Source organism: Triplophysa dalaica, chromosome 14 (assembly GCF_015846415.1).
Source record: "Triplophysa dalaica isolate WHDGS20190420 chromosome 14, ASM1584641v1, whole genome shotgun sequence".
Classification (NCBI taxonomy): domain Eukaryota; kingdom Metazoa; phylum Chordata; class Actinopteri; order Cypriniformes; family Nemacheilidae; genus Triplophysa; species Triplophysa dalaica.
In genome coordinates, this window is record NC_079555.1 from 15,378,603 (window position 1) to 15,398,550 (window position 19,948).

General features: G+C 39.1%; 4 protein-coding genes across 8 annotated transcripts in view; 3 read left to right on the forward strand and 1 right to left on the reverse strand.

Annotated features, from left to right (window-relative positions):
* The window catches only part of sphkap (SPHK1 interactor, AKAP domain containing), a 114,497-nt gene extending 113,010 nt beyond the window's left edge, over positions 1-1,487 (forward strand). For all 5 annotated transcript variants that reach the window (XM_056765844.1, XM_056765845.1, XM_056765848.1 and 2 more), the window contains one exon: positions 13-1,487. In XM_056765844.1, the coding sequence (XP_056621822.1) occupies positions 13-162 (150 nt within the window). In that variant the 3' untranslated portion in view covers positions 163-1,487. The remainder of the gene's footprint in view (positions 1-12) is intronic.
* Positions 1,484-10,326, reverse strand: daw1 (dynein assembly factor with WDR repeat domains 1). Its single transcript, XM_056765850.1, has 13 exons — positions 10,186-10,326; positions 9,898-9,970; positions 8,372-8,516; positions 7,790-7,848; positions 7,581-7,703; positions 7,206-7,305; positions 6,786-6,893; positions 6,088-6,194; positions 5,698-5,800; positions 3,208-3,322; positions 2,865-2,941; positions 2,051-2,213; positions 1,484-1,939 (listed from the first exon to the last, which is right to left on the reverse strand). The coding sequence occupies exons 1-13, from the start codon at positions 10,223-10,225 to the stop codon at positions 1,905-1,907; spliced, it is 1,248 nt and encodes a 415-aa protein (XP_056621828.1). The 5' UTR covers positions 10,226-10,326; the 3' UTR covers positions 1,484-1,904.
* Positions 10,327-10,449: 123 nt separating this feature from the next.
* On the forward strand, positions 10,450-13,393 carry slc19a3b (solute carrier family 19 member 3b). Its single transcript, XM_056765849.1, has 5 exons — positions 10,450-10,826; positions 11,170-11,917; positions 12,194-12,386; positions 12,505-12,646; positions 12,792-13,393. Exons 1-5 carry the CDS (start codon positions 10,587-10,589, stop codon positions 12,981-12,983), a joined length of 1,515 nt encoding a protein of 504 aa, XP_056621827.1. The 5' UTR covers positions 10,450-10,586; the 3' UTR covers positions 12,984-13,393.
* Positions 13,394-13,944: 551 nt separating this feature from the next.
* Positions 13,945-17,630, forward strand: irf2bp1 (interferon regulatory factor 2 binding protein 1). The gene is made up of 2 exons (XM_056766806.1): positions 13,945-16,047; positions 16,192-17,630. Exon 1 carries the CDS (start codon positions 14,187-14,189, stop codon positions 16,032-16,034), a length of 1,848 nt encoding a protein of 615 aa, XP_056622784.1. The 5' UTR covers positions 13,945-14,186; the 3' UTR covers positions 16,035-16,047; positions 16,192-17,630.
* Positions 17,631-19,948: the final 2,318 nt, after the last annotated feature.

Here is a 19,948-nt window from a genome sequence, read left to right on the forward strand (position 1 = left end):
TTTGTTTATCAGTTTCACAGAGTGGTCCAGTTGGCCAATCAGAAGGCTTGGCGTGTAGGAGACTTGTTCAGTGCCGTGGCTCAGTTCTGCCAACTCGACCAGGAGCACAGAGAGCGGACTGTGCACAGCCTGTTTGACTGGATATTGAAAACCAAGCGCTAGAAAGCCCACACATCCACTGCATGGACCAAAAGCTGGAGAGGCCACATATCCATCTTGTGCTTGCACAAGTATATAGTCTGGAACGCCAACAAACATCTCTTAAAATCACCTCCTCACACAGAGACTACTCCTATAATGCAACAGCTTCAACAACCAATCCCTTTCAATTCCTACGATATCCACTGCTTGGCTTCACAAATTCTGCTGTTGCTGTACATCAACACATTTTTCCAGAGCCATATAAGCCGCTGTGAGTTTCCACACATCACAGGTTAGCAGGTTGGTTTTACAGATATCCATTGCTCTTAATCCCAGGGTACTTAGCATGATACTCCATATGGAATCTGTACTTCACACTCAGCAGTAACATGTGAACTTGCTATCTGTAAGCACCAGCACATCCCACATTCTTCCCTTTGATATGCTCATTAGGATTCACCGCTTACACCCACTACAAACCTTTATTCTGATACCTGCACCTTCTGTCACAAGTGTACGTCTTTTATAGACCACAGACATTTTGAGATGTACTGTAGAAAGAAATGCCTTGTCCATAACTATCACCACATAAAATGTGCTCGAAATGCCCTTTGGCACATTGCATACATCAACAGATTTCCCTTTAAATTGCGCATGTTCCTATCTTTACATGCACGGAAACTTAGATCCACCAGTTACCAGCTTGTTAGAGGAACATGGTTAAAACCAACCAATCAGCCTTGACGTTTTGTAGCCTGCAGATTTTTACCCTACGACAAACCCGTCAATGCACAAAACTTTATAAAGACAAAATATGGAAGCTATGCTGTAGGGATTTAAAGCTATTTAAATGTTTGTAGAGATATATATATATATATATATAAAGATCCCATTCCAAGCACAGAAGATGTTAACTTTAAGTTTACATTGGCATACACGGTTTTATTGTATCTCTCAGACTGAATTGTGTGTTTAGTTTTCTGTGACTGCTGTTATTTAAAACATGTTATTTTGCCTAGATGTAAATAGTTTAGACTGTGTGTTATGTACACGGACAGCAAATGGAAATTTCAGGTTATGTTTTTGATTGCCCAGACAGGACCACAGGCTCACCAGACTACTGTCAAAGTATAGAGTGTTTAGAATATGTGCGGTACAATACAGTTGTGTCACGTAAAAGTTGACTTGTAAACGTGAAATCTGGTGCGTAACGGTTTTCTCCGCATAGTGACATAATAGTAATGTTAGTGTTTTAATATCAGAGTTGAAAGCGCACAAAACTATCTGGTCTGTCACAGTATACCTGAATGTATTTATCTTTTGGAAATAAAAGTTGCGTATGGTGATTCAGATGTCTGCAGCCTTTATTTGGAAAGAGTCACACATATGTAAATCAACCACTGAAAAGACTGAATGTGTCTTTATAAATCTGCATATAGATTGAAAATATCATTTTAATCGTAGACTGATATTAAATACTTTAGGTTAAATACAGTAGAGAATTTTTCTGACTTACTCGGAAAAACAACATGTGGATAGTTACATTGGAAGTCAATACACAACCACACAACAATAGCCTCATTAACTCCCATCATTTCTCCGTTCATGTTTTTGTTTGTTTTTTCCAGACTGAGAAAACATGTATCAGCCTGTTTCTTTATAAAGTCTGGCAGTGTGATTACAGGTGACACTCGGTATCTTTCTATAAAGTTTATCCTTAGAGCTTTAATATTTCAATCCATCCTCCAGCAGGGTTCAGCATGTCAATGCCAAATCCTGCAGCTGTTATCTTTACTGCCTGCAGAAAGAGCGAAAACCAGGTTTAAATTTGCTGCTGTATGATTGCGTGCGAATATTTTGTTGTTGGTGATTTGTGCATTTCTGAATCTGTGTGTGTGTGTGTAATTGCCTGTAATGATGGTGTCCCCCTCGTAGTTGAAAGCACAAGAGAAGATTTCATCGGTATGTCCCTCCAGCACCTGCAAGCACGCTCCCGTGCTCGCACACCACACGCGTGCTGTCTTATCCATGCTTGCTGTCAGAATGCGCCTCCCCTGCGGATTAAAACAAACCTATGGTGCGAGAGAGAGAGACAAAAAGCAAATTATATTTCAACCTTTTGTTATGATAATGCATTGGGACTGTCCTTTGTCGTATTCCCTCAGATACAATTACTTTTCTTTGTGCTTGTGGGAACATCCTTTTTCAATGTGATAAAGAGAGAAAAAAAACCAGGAAAAGCAGAGGGCAGCATAGATACACTAACGGACAGAAAAAGACAGCTGAACTGAATTTGACCTGTGTTGATGTGACAGGCGGAGCGTGTGCGTACAGTTGAGTTATCGTCTTTACGCAGGAAATGAAATATTCTGACGTAATGGTGATGTTGAGGAGGGAGGGCAGAGAGGACAGGATATTATGGCTAGATGGTTTAAAGATAAGTCTGAATGTAAACATAGTAAGAGAGGTCATATGGAAAGAGCATTGAGAGAGAACAGGCATACGAATGAGTTAAAGACTATGGGGATTCTGGGATATAAAGAGGCCAACAAAGGTGGAGATAAACAGTAAGGAGCTATAACAGGAAATGAGTTGATAAAGAGACAAAATCAATAAACACGACAATAGCAAAGAGGCAAGGGGTTATTAATTCACAGTGGACATTTGAGTGACACGTAAGATTGATCAAGCAACTTAAAAAAGCGTCTCCTCCATTTTCTTACCTTTGATATCTCTTCTTTGTGTCCCTCTAATGTACATAAACATTGAAATGTTTCTGCACTATACACTCTTGATGTACCTGCACACAAACACATTCTCAATCTACAAACCCCCAAAAAACTAGTGGTGTCTATTAATGCAGCGTATGAATAGGACCAAATATTTTAACACTTACATTATTTTTTGACAATTTATGAAATAGTTCATCCAAAAATAAAAAGGATTTAATTTGAGGTAAAAACTGTGTTGACAAATGTCTAAATGTGTTTTTACAGTTTTCCTGATGTGTGTGCACACGCTTTTAAACTATTATCACAAATAGAAATGGAAGTTATGGTGTCTTACCGTCAGCAGAGGCTGTTGCAATCAATTGCCCACTGTAGTTAAAACACACATCCAATATCTCATCACTATGACCTAAGAGAGTAGCCAAACACTGACCGCTGTCCACATCCCACACCTAAACACACACAGAAACTATTATGACACAAACAATTCACATTGACAAACACCACATTCTACCGACTATAAGGAACAACATATCTTAACTTGTGCAACAGATAGACAATGAGAGAATTGTATATCTGAAATGATGAAATTGTATGAAACAGAATTTTTGGCAAATGAGTTAAAGGGACAGTTCAGCCAAAAACTCCAATTTGCCGTTTATTAACTCACCCTCTGGACATCGGAGATGTAGGTGACATTTTTTTCTTGAGTAGAACCATAAGGAAGATTTTTTGTCGTTCCTAAAGCACATAATTCCAAAAGCGTCTCCAGGCGCCATGTTAAAGTTTCGTGAAGTGATTTATTTTCATAAATTTGAACGTCATTTTATAATACTGTAAAGCCTCAACGCTCCCTTTCTGCAGGTGGCGCTTATCGTACCAGAGGCTGGTATGCCATTCGCCACCAAATACTACAAGAAGAAGATTGCGACTGTGTGCAGAGGCTGCACATAATGGCTAATATCATAAAAAATGACGTTCAGTTTAATGAAAATATCAAACGATTCGCTTCACAAAATGTCAACATGTCGCCAGGAGCCGCTTTTTGGAACGATGTGCTTTAGGAACTCTTAGACAGGTGGACCCCATAGACTCCCATTATATGAAGCAGAGAGGGCTGCAGATTTACCAAACAATCTTATGGTTCTACTCAAAATGCCACCTAGATCTCGGATGGCCTGAGGGTGAGTAAATAAACGTCAAATTAGATTTTTTGGCCAAACTATCCCTTTATTGTACCATGTCAACTGTTACTTTCAGAATTCAGAACAAATTCACTTTTACTGAGTTTAAAGGACAAACTGAGACAGCTACACCAGCTGCTTGTGAGTGTAATGTAAACATGTACAGCGACCATTCACAGTTACTTTTTTCTGCTTTGTCGTCTAAGGCCATGGTTGTCCAAAATGGGATTTTACAATATAATAGTTTAGCACTGAAAAATGCAATCTAATAATGGCACAGCAATGTATGTGAGCAGTTGAAACAGTGCTCATTGTATAAACCCATTACAGTTTTTTTCCATGTGAACCAATGGGTTATATAAAGATGGATTGAAAAATAAAACATGCCATACTTCTCAACAAAAAATAAGTTTAGAGAGTTAATAGAGAGTAGATTATGGTCATGAAACTTTTTTTTATGCAAGAATTCTTAAATTATAACTAGTGGTGGGCCGTTAACGCCGATAAAAAAAATGTCGGCGTTAATCTATTCTCAAAGTTGGGTTGGGAGCTGGGTCTATACTACGCAAGCTATGATGACTTTCACCTTGATATTTTAGCGCGGATGTATACCAGTTTAACTGCACTGTACGGGGCGAGAACGAGATTTTTCAACTCGCGTGATTCGCGTCATTCGCGGAAGCAGAAGCCGCCTCATCATCTCATAAACAGGGCTTCGTTCGCGTCCTTAGCACCGCCTCATCATATCATGACCAGGGCTTCATTCGCGCGATTCGCGCAGCAAGTAGGTCTATTGGCTCTTTGCATTAACATATAAATCACTCGTGCTTGACACGCCATTCGCGTTTGGTCTGAACACAACATAACGTTACTGTGAAATTACCGCATCAAACGTGACGTCCTAACATGGATGCAGCTATGAAGCCGCCAGGTTTGCTTCATGGAATATTAATTTTTAAGACGCTTCCGAATAGAAACATCGACAAGACTAAGGTTGTTTGCACCTTGTGCAATGCGGAATTGATTTAAAAAAAACACTTTCTCTCAACAGGTAGTGGTCTAGCTTTAGTTGAAACCAGTAACTTTGTATTGAGATCTAATGTATTATGGCTCCTGTATGACATATCGCTTGTTGCTCCCTAACTCTTTGTAAGTCGCTTTGGATGAAAGCGTCTGCTAAATGACTAAATGTAAATGTACTGTAGGAGCTCTTCCAGTCTCAAGTACCACCTAAATGCAAATCATCCCTTAGCTAATGCGGAAGTAAACACAAGTACATCTTATTGAACATAATTTAATTTTCATCACCAATTATCATAGTAGAACAGCTTTCTCAAGCAGTTTGTGATGCATTTTGGAAACAGGAGATGAGCCCCTTGTCTAATGCGCCACCTGGCTTGAGAAACCCGTTCTCAAAGACTTACTTTTAGTCATTATTTGGGTAGCACACATATTCTGAATGCCTTCGGCAGAATTCAAATGAGCCATTTTAATCTAGATTAATCTAGATTTAAAAAATTAATCTATGCCCACCACTAATTATAACATGACCTCAATTATATGGTCAGAATAAAAGTATTTCTTGGTGCCTATAAGAAAGACAATTTAGTAAGGAAAGAGATTATAAAATGAATGTGTAAAACCTTGCAGGTTTTGTCCAGAGATGCAGTGGCAATGAGGGAACAGTCCCAGTTAAACTGTACACAGCTGATCTCTCCACGATGACCTGCAAGAATATAAACTTTCCTGGAAGAGAATAAAACAAAATCACATGTACACTTGATCGTGACCAAAGTTAACTCTAAAACACAATATATTTTAATATTATTTTTTTAACACTCCATGGTAAGTAACGATATTCTTGTTCAGCTTGTTCATTTTGATCAAGTATTTTTGCATTTTCATGTACACGTCCACAGTTTTAGGCCATAAATCCCATCTCAACCGCAGTAGTAGAAAATCCTAAAAAAAGGCAAACTAAAACACAACCACTGACAATGAGCAGCTACTTTCTTCAAGATTCGGACACTGACCTGCCTGAAGGAACGTCCCATAGAATGGCGGTGTGGTCAAACGAACCTGTGACCAACCGATCTCCCGTTGTGTTAAATGCGAGAGAGATTACCTCAGCAAAGTGACCCTGAGTAAATGTTGAACAGAGATATATTGTGAAAGAATGGAAGAAGCAGTTTTCTACTTCAAGCTAAGAAACATTTAATTTTAATATTAATTTTCCCCAATTCATCACTAAGATCTGGCTGAGCTATTCATAATTTAGATTCATAGGGAAATAATTGGAGAGGTAAGTGGGGTAATCACGCACCGCGCACACACACACAGACACACACAGCTCTGTCACACAGCTTTGCCTTGTGCTATGAAGAGGAAAAGATCCCCCACCTTCAGCTCAGAGTGCATCACAGGACACATTTGCTTCCATTGTTACCCGCTTAAAGTGCCACTCATCGTCATGAGACGTCATGTCTGAATTATCACACAAATGGGACTAATGAGAGATTTAATGATGACCTCATTAATAAACACTCCCATGGGTGAGTTTTCACTGATCACTAGAGATCAATGAGAATAAAATAGAAATCATTATAATTCCCTTGAGGAGGAACGATGGAGGAATGCAAGATGGGAGGGAAAAGTGTAGGATGAGACGTGATGCAGATGGAATACCAACAACTAACAAGAATAAATACAGGATGGAAAAGTAGACACTTACTGCCAACGTGCACGCCTCTTCCCCACTCTCAACATCCCATAATTTGGCTGTGGTGTCCATGCTGCCAGTGGCAACCAATGTACTCTGAGGGTTAAAAGCCAAGCATACCTAATACAGAAATCAGAGAGATTTGCTATAAAGGCATTTATAAAAACAAGATGGGAAGTGTTTTTGTCCACCACAGTCGCTGGTAAACACACAATTTTATCAGAAATGATTATTTTTTCATTGAGATAAATACACACAAGCACGTCTCTGGTCTAAAAAGTGGAATGGATATTCTTTTGATCTATTTTAGTAAACAGCAACATAAGAATTTAATTTTCATGTAAACTATTCTTTCAAAAGCAAACTATAATGTAAATACAAAAATAAATGTGATTCTGGTTTAAGCATTAGTAAACGTGTTGCCAGACGTACGATTTCAGCCATGTGCCCTCTGAACGTGTAGAAACATTTTCCTGTTTCAGCGCTCCACAACTTGCAGGTCTTGTCAAATGAGCCAGTGGCGACCTTGTCGCTGAGAGAGACAAAAAGAAAAAAGAGAGAAAAAAGCAAAGAGCTCCTGTTATGATTCAGTGACAAATGCTGTGATTGTAATAACAACACAAGTCACCCTCCAGTGCTGAAACCCTGCAGAGAAATAAGAGGAATGAGACGGACAGGTTATCAAAGGCCTTTCTAAAAGTGATAAAATTACGAGAGAAATGAAGGGAAAGTCAGTAAGCCGTTCAGAACGATTTAGGGTGGGTTGGAGGGTGTACGTGATTAAACGTATGAGAGGGGTGTTATTACCCGTAAGGGTTGTTGAAGGCGATGGCATACACAACATTCTTGTGACCCTGCAAAGTGTACAGCTCCTCCCCAGATGCCGTGTCCCATATTTTACATGTCCTATCGTAGCTTCCAGTTATAAAACTGCAAACAGATGGAGAGTAAATGAGACATACTGAATTATAGAGATGTTCGGGGGGTGAGCATGTGAGCAATGCTGATAACCTCACCGTGATCCTGATTTATTGAAGGCTACATTTGTCAGGGGTAAGATGTGAGCATGAAGCACCTGTGGAGCACAGAGAAGATAAACACTTGTGCAGCACATTGATTTATTTTACGTCCATAAGCTTGAATGTGTTGTTTCCATACATCAGTAGGAATAACCTTGTATAGCAACGTCAGTCAAATCATGCTGAGCTCTGCTGCCATCTAGTGGTTAATGTTGAAATCTTAAAACGAGAAAGTTCTGGGCTTGCAAACCTAGTCAAAAACCTAACCAGTATAATAAGCAACAACTACACAATATAGGATGTTTAATTTTTAAGCTCTTCAGGCAGATTATGACCTCCAAAAGATGCTAGGTGTATCCAGCACCAACATGTATTTGAACATTCATGTATGAATTTCATTACGTTAGATACGAACTTTAGAATTTATAGTTCCACCATCAAAGTGAGTGACATTCATAGTTTTATGTGTGACCGGTGTCGTTTTCTGTGCACTGTATTTCCACTGACCAAGTTTCATCATGTCATCATGTGCATTACATTTATAAAACAGATCATTCATAAATAAATATTTATTAGTACCCTGAAAGAGTTGAACTTGCGGTCATCCTTTTGCCCAATTTTGTCCTGTAGTTTGTGAATGAGGATTTTCACCTGCTCAACACATGATGAAGTGATGAGAGGCTCAGCAACTCTAATGTTTGACACCAACTCATTAACATCAGTCCTAGAAAGAAAGAAACGTATGTCATTCTGTGTCAAAGTTGCAAAGTTTGTACTTTTTTTTCAGAAAAAACAAAGACATAAAACATGGTGAAGGACAAAATAATACATGTAATGGATGAATATTTTATGAGCAATCTATATTTTAAAAGGAGGTGAAAATGACTATTTTCTAAGATGTGAGCATGAAGCACCTGTGGAGCACAGAGAACATAAACACTTGTGGAGCAAGTGAAAATGACTATTTTCTCCTGGAATCTGAACCCAAATTAGGTGAGATTGGTTTGTAAAATCTGTTTACTTCAGCTATCTTTTTTACAATATATGCCAATGTAGACCATTTATATGCCAACTTTTTCCCAAAGTTTGTATGCTTGCCTTTACAGAAAAGCCACACGAATTTCACATGTGCAAAACAATGTGATCATGTGAAAAACATGAAATTCATGTGTTATTTCTGTAAGGGTGCAAACTGAACCTATTTTTAATGGCAAAACAGAGAAATTGGGTAACATTTAATAAAGCTGATACATATTATATAACAAGAGAAATGTATGGAGAACAATTAAAGAGTTAATTTACAAAAACAAATACCTCCATTTTCAAAATAAAAAAAACATGTTTTATTGTGCAAAGTAATATCAATCGAAGTATGGCTCAATAGCTCTACCCATAAAATTTCATATATGAACCCTCACTGTGTCAGCCCCGTCTCATGTCCATGTATGAAATTCTGAAAATATCGTCCAACAGATACAACAGGTCAGTTGTCACTTCCCTCAAATATAACCCATAGGAGTACTTACTATCTTATTAATACATATGACACACGTAAAAGCATCTGCCAGTGCATCGAATTTTGCTTATTAGATATATGAAGAATGGTGGTTGAAGGACTTCAAGTAAGTATAATCAAATGTAAGTGTTTTGATAAGATACTGAATATTTCCAGGTGGACCTACTGCCACTAACAGCCTTCTCTTTAGACCCTTACATCCATTTTTTTACACAAATTTACTTTTTTAACTTTCACCATTAGCCGTTAGGCAATAAGCACTAGCAAGTCAACCAATCTCTGTGGTAAAATTACAGTAGTTTTGCTGCCCTCTATTGACAAAATAGTGGATTAACAAGTAAATATTTTTTTAAATGGCAATTATAATTTTTCTACATTATTCTTTGGAAAAAGAATGATCAAAATCATTTAAGATGACCAGGAACGGCCTCTTAAAATGATTAAAGCAGGAATTAAAGGTTTGGGATTCACTCACCTATGTTAGGTTTAACAGACTAACAGTATCGACGAGGCATCAGTTCCACAATAACACGAGGACATTTCAGTTGAGTAATTTTCCTTTTATTTGTTTATATAAATCCATACTTACTCTGGTGTCAATTCTAACAGATCGATGGATTTCGTTTTCAGCTCTCCTCCTTTCTCATAATCCAGGAATATTCCTGAAAAATGCCATAAACGTTGAACCTTGTTTAATTTGCGGGTCAAGCCATGTTTTCAGTTGTGGCTGACTGAAAACAAACTGTCGGCGTACGTTGCACAAAAGCAAACACACGATTAAAAACCATTTTTATACTTATGATTTAATACTATATTTTTATTATAAACAGTTTATTACGTTTCTGCGAAAGAATATACAACTTTAAACGTGAATTACCTGGTGGGTAGTATCGTATGTGTAGCCGTTTGAGCCTCATCACGCCAATGATGATAATCAACGAACCGTTACCATGGTGACGAGACACGTGCGCACCGGAATGAGCATGCGCAGGATGCGTCCGATAACTCGTCTGATTTTGTTAAAACCTTGCCTTGCCAAACAACATTACGCACAACACAAAATACAGACACAGGATAATATCTAATCGGTGACTTTTCTTTATATTTAAAATAAAATTGGTAAGTTAGTTGCTTTTGATTTACTTTAAATAAAAAACTTTTTTGTCTAAATCCTGAATTATAATAATATATAATAGAATAAACACACTCTGACACACAAAGACCTGCACACAGATCAAAGTCCCCATCATAAATAAATGTAATTACCAACCACATCTCATGCTTAGAAAATCAGGGACTGGACTACTCTACACTTCACAGCAAAACATCTCATTAAATACACCAAAACAACGGAAGAAGGTGAAGGGAAGAATGAAGTGCTGGGGGGACATGAGGAGGTCCGACTGGGTCTTTCCCACGGCCATACTCTCTCTTTATGGTTTCTTTGCCAACTGCAGACCGGCAGAGCCTTTTCTTACTCCTTACCTGGTGGGGCCCAAAAACATTTCAGAGGAAGTGGTGAGAAATTCTTTTTATTACAATTTTATTGTAAGAGTTGGCTCTGTACAATTCACATCATATACAGAGCGCATGTGTTCCCTGTTGTCTAGTTTTGATTGGATTTTGTACGGTTAATATTTTACAAAAGATGAAAACATATTTCCCTACACAAACCATTTGCATGGTACATTGGTCCCACATTATTATGTTGTCAGTTATTTAACATCAGCCGTGTGAGACAAAATGATTACAATGTCTCATGCTGGACGTGCTCCAAAGTTATTTGTCTATGTGTGTTTTGCAATGTACTTCTTGTAGTCACAGCACTTCAATTCTAACAATCTTCTTTCCTCTCACGCAGGTAACAAACTACCTGTTTCCTATCTGGACATATTCATATCTGTCCCTTCTCTGCCCAATTTTCCTGTTAACAGATTTCCTGAGATATAAACCTATTATAGTAACTCAAGGTCTCTTTCTAGTCATAAATTACGTGCTACTTTGCTTCGCAAACAGCCTGACTGCAATGACCTACCTGCAGTTCAACTTTGCAATGGTCACCTCTACAGAGGTGGGCTACTTTTCATATATCTACAGCGTCATACCCCCAGAACGCTACCAGCAAGCTACAGGATATGTCCGTAGTGCTATGCTGACTGGATATACATTTGGAGCAACGTTAGGCCAGCTGCTAATATCATTGGCCGATACAAGCTACTTCCATATAAACACAATCACTTTGGGACTCATGGGGGTAGCGTTACTCATCTCTCTAAGCCTGCCAATGCCCAAAAAAAGATTGTTTTTCAAAAGTGGGTCTGGGGTGTCTGTGGACACTCTGGATGAAGAGGCATCTGAGGGAGGAAAGGACACCAAGGAAAGATGCTTTGCTTGGGAAAACCTTAAACGTTCTGGGAAGCAATTGTGGGAGTGTCTTCGAGTATCCTACTCCTCGATGAAAATGCTAAAGTGGTCCCTCTGGTGGGCTCTGGCAACAGCTGGATACGGGCAGGTTTTCAACTATGTGCAGCTGATGTGGGACCACATCGAGCCCTCCAGTACGTCATCTGTTTATAATGGTGGAGTGGAGGCGGTCTGCACTCTTGTAGGTGAGGCGTTTTGTAGAACAAGGTTAAATCATCTATTGAACAGAAATCCACCATCGGTTGTCTTACTTTGTTGACTATCTCTCCCAGTTTGTGTGGGAGAAAGCAATTTTAACAATGACAATGACTCTGTGTTTATATGTCTTGAAAAGACAAAGAACGTTCAAGCAAAGTCAACATAGGCCTTAACTCAAATTAGACAGAATAAAATGTCTCAATACATTGTACTGGAGAATGTTTTGGTTACCTTCATTCATTTGTGAGTCATGTTTCTAACAGGTGCAGCAGCAGCCTTCTCTGTGGGCCATATCAGAATTCAGTGGGGCATGTGGGGTGAGCTCTCTCTGGGTGTATTCTCTGCTATAGGTGCTGGGTGTGTCTTTCTTATGGGTCTCACCAAAAACATTTGGCTGTGTTACACTGGTTATGCGATCTTCAAAGCCTCATACATGTTCCTTATCACAATGACAATGTAGGTTAATCATTCTCATCTATAGTTATGCACACGCCTTTAAAAACAGCTTCCAATGCATTCAAGCAATACATTTCACATAATTCCTCTTTGATGTGTGTCTCTTTTCTTCTCAAAGGTTTCAGATAGCGGTTAACCTCTCTATGGAATGTTATGCTCTAACCTTTGGCATAAACACCTTTTTTGCTCTTACTTTACAAACTATACTTACTGCTGTTGTCGTGGACAATTCAGCACTGGGACTGGACATTGTAACACAGGTTAGGTCTTACTGCATTAAATATTGGTACATTTAAAAAAATGGTTAGAGAGCAACATGAAAATTATGTTTGACTATTTATTTCTGTATAGGCTATTTATAAACTATGCATTTCACCAAAATGTGTGCCTTCTTTTCTATTACAGTTCCTTGTATATGGAGGTTACTACTGCATCATCTCTGTCCTCTTCCTAACCCAAGGTGTGTACACGGTTTGTAAGCACTGCCATGAATCTGCAGACAGACCACCCGAGAACACAGACCGACCACCGCAGGAAACTTTGGAAAAGCAACGTGTCCCCGACACACAGCACGCGAAAGAACATTCAATACCATAAGCAACATACGAATTTTTTATTTTTTTTAGCTGATGCCAGGGTACACTGATAATATACAGTTTAAAGTTTGATTGTTTTTAATTATGAGTATTATTAAGTATTTATTTCATAAACGCTGTTTCCTATCGAACGTATTGTGAAGATTGTAATGTTATGCTACAGAATCAACAGTTATGTGTTTTATTTTATACATACAGAAAACAGTTACAAGTAAACACAAGTACTTTGTTTGTCAACATTTACATAGAGCGGTCTCCTGTGCTTCATTTGTATATAACACCGGAAGTTTTTTAAACGCGTCGAAGTGAATAGCGGACGTGATGTCACACCCGAAGTGCACAGTGGGTATTGCAGTCATATAACGTACAAAGGCAAATTCCATAATTCACGTCTATTCGTTTATATTGATAGTTTTTAGCTGAGAAAACATCAATATGATTAGGTTTATATTTTTGCAAAAATACAAGGTGATATTAATGTTGTTATTTTAGAGTGAGTCTTGCTATAAAAAAATAATACAATTACTAAAATACGTGCAAAAAATTAGATACGTAAATGGATGGTTATTGTCTTAACTTTATACTTGTGCCGCGTCCGTTGCTTGAAAAGTGATGTGTAAGGACTGTTCAACTATATGCACTGGGAACAAATTACTTATACTTTTTTGATCTGATGTCTCTCAATGTGTATGTAAATACAATTACCTCTTTTAAAGAAAACAATGTTTTTTTCTTGTTATTCTTTTTCTGTTTATTAGTTTATGGGAGATTATGTATTGGCAAGGGGGCTTATTTCTGTAAAAATCGCATTTCATTGCCGTTAAATTACACGAAAAACAACGAATAAGAGATAACTGTTTGTTTTTTGTTTATATTATTCATTTCCTGACCATTCAAATTTGTATATGGTGGCAGTGCTTGTCAATTGGGGAGACAAGGCTCCAGCGCAGCAGCGAAACTACATTTCCCACAATGCACCCGGTCAGAGTTGTGTAACTTTCGGAACGTCTTCCAGGAGAAACTCTGCGGCCCAGACGACTTGGCAGAAACATCAAACATATCGATCCTGAATGACACAAAACCCAACGGAGTTGCACGTAATCGTCCGTAACGAGAAATCTGTCGTCCGTAAACGCTCGGAGGCTGGCTTTAAAACGACAACAGGGTGGATTTGCGAACGCAAGATCGCGAGGGCCTATCAAACATGTCCTCATCCTCGCAGGCGTCTTCCAGGCGGCAATGGTGCTACCTTTGCGACTTGCCGAAGATGCCTTGGGCCATGATCTGGGACTTCAGCGAGGCGGTGTGCAGAGGATGTGTGAACTACGAGGGAGCGGACAGAATAGAGCTGCTCATTGACACCGCCCGACAGCTAAAGAGAACCCATGTGATGCAGGACGGCAGATCTCCGGGTCCACAGCCAGGTGGTAAACACGGTCCCGGTGGTAAGGAGGGTCCTATGGAGGCAGGCAGACCGCCCTCGGAGCGTTATGAGAGGGGTAGGGGAGAGTATGTGTCGGCCCGACTGCCAAACGGGATGTCTAGACTAGAAGATGGTGTTCCACCGGAGGTCAGTAGACAGAGTCCTAATGCCAGAAGGACTATGGTAGGGGCTGTGCCACCCAATTTAATGGCACAGGGTCTCGTTGGAGCACCTCATGGCCTGCTGACGGCAATGCCTGGTATGAATGCCAGAGCTGGCAGTGCCCCCTTGACCCTTTCTAATCCTATGTTAAACGAGATCAGTAAAAGGCAGGCCCTGGGCATGGGCATGGGCATGAGCGTGGGTGTGGCATCTTTTATGAACCCCGAGTTTGAAAAAGAGCTGAAGGAGAAGCAGAGAAACGTGGAGGCACTTGGCGAGCTTTCTGAAAGCACAAGGCACCGCGCAGAAGACTGGGCTGGACGTCCTAAAGCTGTTCGGGACGCTTTGCACACCCTCTCTGGTTGCACCCCTTTCAACGTTCGTTTTAAAAAGGACCACGTCCTGGTGGGGAGAGTGCTCGCTTTCGATGCCAAGCACATGCTCGAGTTTGAGCTGAAAGTCTTCATAGAATACCCGTGTGGATCTGGCAACGTGTTCTCCAGCATATTAGCGTTAGTCAAGCAGATGTTCCACGACTCTCAGAAAGACACGGGCAAAGTCATCAACTCGGGCTACAAATATGTGGAGTATGAGAAAAGACACAGCACCGGCGACTGGCGTCTCCTTTCCGAGCTTCTCAGCGATGCGGTACGGGCGTTCAAAGATGCTCCGCTCCCCGAAACTCTCCCGCAGCCGTACCTGGATACCAGCTGCTCCGTGCCACCCGCCTTCATAGGCCGCCCCACACAGAACAGAGTACGAAGACGTAAAGCTTCGCCTGAGCCGGACACCGCTGAAAGGATGGCCAGCGACCTCTGGGCTCTGAGTGCGTACCCTGTCATGCCCGCCCACATGCCCGCCACCTCACTGGCAGGTGCCGGACAACCTCCCAACCTCCAAGAGGGCATGGGAGCTCACAGTAGTGACCCGTCTCCTATCACAGCACTCATGAGCGTGGCAGATAACGTCGGCACGAATACCCAGTCTTCAAAAGATGCCCCGGGCGGTAGCGGTGCTCACTCCAACGTAGGCCGCCAGAACAGCTCCAGTCCCTCACCTGGAGGTCAGCGACGCCTGGCCTCACGCAACGGAGAACCCTCAGCCAGCAGCAGTACGGGAGGGCTGGCCACAACCGTCACCATGCCCCTCGCTTGCGGAGGTGACCAAGGTTCCGTCACGGGTGGTGAAGCCTCGGGAGGCGGAGGTGCTCCTTTGTGTTGTACAATCTGCCATGAGCGTCTGGAAGACACGCACTTCGTCCAGTGTCCATCGGTGCAGGGACATAAATTCTGTTTCCCCTGCACCCGGGACTTCATCCGTAGACAGGGCTCGGGGAGCGAGGTGTACTGCCCCAGTGGGGAGAAGTGCCCTCTTGTGGGCTCCAATGTGCCATGGGCATTCATGCAAGGCGAGATCTCCACCATCCTGGCAGGAGATGTGAAGGTGAAAAAGGAAAGAGACCCATAACAGCTTATAGCAGGTTTGAAATCTAGTTTATTTTTTAATGTTCGTTACTATTAAATATTTTGACACGATTTATATGTAGAAATGGATCTCGTTGAATAGTGACATCATTTTAATTTTTGGCTGAATGAATTGTTTATGTCTGTTTTCTTCTATACAGATGTGAAATTCACACAGATGGAGCTGTGTTCCTGAGCCCTAAAGATGGCCGCCGTGACCACATGGCCCACAGCATTATGAACATGACTGCTGGTGGGCAGGTCCCCTTCCTCCCAGAATCCTCCCTTTTTCCCTTCCGCTCTCCTTTTACCTCCTTTTCCTTCCTTCCAGTTTTCCTCCGCCTGAGAAGGAGAAGCATACAGCCATTATACTCTTTAGAGATGACATTGTATTAAAACCCCACTGCACTTCAGTCTCTTAGATTTGTCGCCCCATATAGATTCATCTACAGCGCTTAAACAACCGTCAGTCACAAAAACAAACAGGTTAATGTACCGTGTCGTATTTACAATGCTATTTAGAGACGCAGTGGGGTGAACAGTTATTTCCCAGAATGTGTTATCACCAGACAGTTGCAGATTGTACAGCGGGAAGCTTATTTGGAAATGCAGCATCCTTTACAATCACAAAAACGGTTTCAGCTGCGAGCTACAGACGTCTTGTTTTGCTGTCGTCTATGCTGCATAGAACTGTTAAATAGTCCAGGAATATTACTAAGTGCTAAAAACCCTTCCTTAATAAACGCTTCTCGATCCAGCATGTACAATAGATATCTTTATGTTTTTTACTTTGTGTAGATTGTACAAACGTATCCCTTTCAATGGTTATATAGATGTGCATTCTCTAGATTTGATACCGTATCCCTTTATGTACCACTACGTCTTTGAATGAATAGAATACCAAAGATAGACATGCTGAAATATCGTTGTATCATATGATGCTATAACATATATTTTTGTGGTAAAATGTTTTTGTGGCTTTCATCGGATAACAAGGAATGTTTTACATTGGGAACTATATTTAAACCTATATGGGTGGACACAAAGTAGATTTTTATTACAAGCGAGCAGATCACTATATTTTGTATTGTAACCCATTGGCTTTTAAAGCGTTGGAAGCGATGACTAGTCTAATAATATAAAACAGAGCTAAATGTTTCTTTACACGTATATGGTCCATTTTCTTTCATTTTTACTTGTCAAAGGCATACATTATACCTTATACAAAGTCATTTTGATGCAAGTGATAAAATAATTGACATTGCAGGCCTGAAACTGTGGCTTCAAAGGGTATTAGGACACTTAAAATGTCTTTATTTCATTGCATTTTGCAAATGCCAAATTTTGCGTAGTTTTTTAAAAGATAACGCTAAACAATCTTAAGAGTAGATTAAGTGTCTTAATATTTTTATGGCCCTGTAGGTTTGGATCTCCATTTTGTTTTAACATGTCTTGTTTTATGTCATTGAAAATATATATAAGACTAAATATATATATATATATATAAATGCACAAAGGACTGTTATGTAAGACTTTTGTTTAATCGGCTTTATGTTACAGCTCAAATTGTATTTAAATTAAAAGATTGACTTTTCACAAACTTCTAGACTATGTTCCTGTTTTTAAATAGTGGTTTGCTAATTCTGTTGTGACAAACTTTCAAATGTTAGCCAAATATCTGTACACACACACTAAAACTTTGACCCTGCTATTAATCGGCTGCTGCTTTTAAAGAGGTTTAGATTACAGATCATTTTTATTTTGAATTCAACATTCTTAAAAATGTATATTACTAGGATGTATTGTTAAATATACGTAGTGTATAGTTGTTTATAAACTATGTTTTTTTATTCCAAACATTGCAGACTTGGTGATTAAGGAATTTGGGCTAGTTGTAAATTTTTTTATTTAAATAGAATTTCTTCCTTATTTTTATAGAATTATTACAGAAAAGCACCAGTAAAAACATTTGGAAACACTTCACAGAAATGTTTCCAATTATATTGAAAGTCTTTTAATTTCAAAATGTGTGCTTAAATGTTTGAAATTGTAAAGACAAAAATATAATTGTGCCTATATATCAATTTCCTTTTTAAGAAAATAATCATATTTAAAGTATTTTTTTATTTAATGGACGACTTTGAACAATTAATAAAGGCAGCCATAATAAGAGCCCTGAGTAGATTGAAAATTATTTTAATACCTTCTAAAAAGTGAACCCGGTAAGATCTTAATAAGGTAAATAAAACAATGCCAACAGAATTTTGAAAATTCTAGTGAAAGGATGGCAAACATATTTTTAGATGCTTTTATTTGCTACCTAATAACCAAAGTTATAATTGTGCTATGCCATATATTTTATGGATTTACTATATTCTAAAATGTGGAAAAATGAAACTTGACTGGTACTGTATGTCCTTGGTTAGACATCTTACTGCAGTCAGGTTTCATAAATATTTTATTTACATGCACATAAAATGGGTTAAGGTTTGTTGTTGAAACATTTAATATGTCCACGTGTAAAACACAAAACAGATTGATACAATAATAAGAGGAACTGAATTGGACTTTGATTTGATCATTGTGAAAGTGTGTGTAGGCCTATTAGAGTTGTTTTTATACCTGTTGGTGATTCAGAAGCTGTTCAAGGTTAAAACTTGTTTGCTTTTCTGGTTCTCTCTGTCCTAATCTGCTGTGTGGGGTGTAAGCATGTGATCTTTAGCCATTTACACCGCTGTGTTCATTAAATACTTTAATTTGACAGTTACAACTATTATAAGTGTAGATTTATGGAGATTTATAAATTGATCAACATGAATTAGAAGAATCTTTTTTGCTGTAGTGGTAATGTTTGTCCAGCAGATGGAAGTATTGTAATGTTTTGTCAAAAACAGAGGGGACCTCACAGGCTTGTTAAATCTCATCAATATCACAATGCTCTCAGGAAGTACAAAATCTTTCAATTACAAAAAAAGAGAGGACGTAATGATTGTAAGGACTGATGAAATACTAAGCTCAAGAGCACATCGAACCATTGCACAATTAAATCATGAACCATGTTTGTTCAGTAGTCTATATAGACAGACAGATAGATAATAATAAGATAAACAATATACAAAGTAAATTAAATTTTTCAAATCGAGGTACACTATTTACGAAGTAGGTTATACACAGAAATGTATTGGCAACGTACTGTTTACACTGCATACCGGCACAATATTAAGCCTAAAAACGTTTCGGTCATTGAATAAATATCTAATGTATAAAATAATTAATATTTAAAAACAAAGATGGCACAAGCACACTTTTCGAGCAAACCCTTTCACAAAAAAGACATTTGTTAGTTTTTTAAGCAATACTACAAAATACTTGTATGACATTATTTTGAGAGTTTTGCTTGTCATAGCCTACATATTAACCAAGATCGAGAAAAAGTTATGGCAAAAAACACCTTAACGCAATGTACTGGAGGACAGAGATTATTCTATTTTCGTAGTTGTTCCTCTCTTCCTTTTTTAAACTTAGATGCACATGGTAAAGTTGAAAACTAGTACGTATGTTAATGAAGTAAAAGTTTAACGTCCATATTATTAAAAGTCATTTTGTGTGCGTGCGTCCTTCTCCCATATTTAACACATTGTATTAAGATCGGGATAATATGTTTTTGAACTCGCTATGCTGCCTAACACCACCATTTGCTGATTCCCCCAAAACCCTATAAAACACATTTCTAATATTCTGCTTCCTCCATTAGCGACACCCATTAAGACTATTGTTATCCAATTATAGAGGTGTTAATGAACGATGCGCCTCTACATTGCAATGACAAGCGCTGAGACAGCAGGAGGATGTTCAGATGTGTGTTCGCCAATACACCATTTAAAGACAGCGAGGGATTAATAAGGAAGTCAGGCAGAA

What these genes read in the sequence shown, in the direction of transcription:
- irf2bp1 (XM_056766806.1), top strand. Translation starts at nt 14,187, where the DNA reads ATGTCCTCATCCTCGCAGGCGTCTTCCAGGCGGCAATGGTGCTACCTT.
- slc19a3b (XM_056765849.1), top strand. Translation starts at nt 10,587, where the DNA reads ATGCTTAGAAAATCAGGGACTGGACTACTCTACACTTCACAGCAAAAC. An exon ending in AAAACATTTCAGAGGAAGTG is followed by an intron (nt 10,827 to 11,169) that starts GTGAGAAATTCT and finishes CCTCTCACGCAG; the next exon opens with GTAACAAACTACCTGTTTCC. An exon ending in GGCGGTCTGCACTCTTGTAG is followed by an intron (nt 11,918 to 12,193) that starts GTGAGGCGTTTT and finishes TGTTTCTAACAG; the next exon opens with GTGCAGCAGCAGCCTTCTCT.
- daw1 (XM_056765850.1), bottom strand. Translation starts at nt 10,225, where the DNA reads ATGAGGCTCAAACGGCTACACATACGATACTACCCACCAG. An exon ending in AAGAGGCGTGCACGTTGGCA is followed by an intron (nt 6,195 to 6,785) that starts GTAAGTGTCTAC and finishes ACATTTACTCAG; the next exon opens with GGTCACTTTGCTGAGGTAAT. An exon ending in CTCTGGACAAAACCTGCAAG is followed by an intron (nt 3,323 to 5,697) that starts GTTTTACACATT and finishes GTGTGTGTTTAG; the next exon opens with GTGTGGGATGTGGACAGCGG.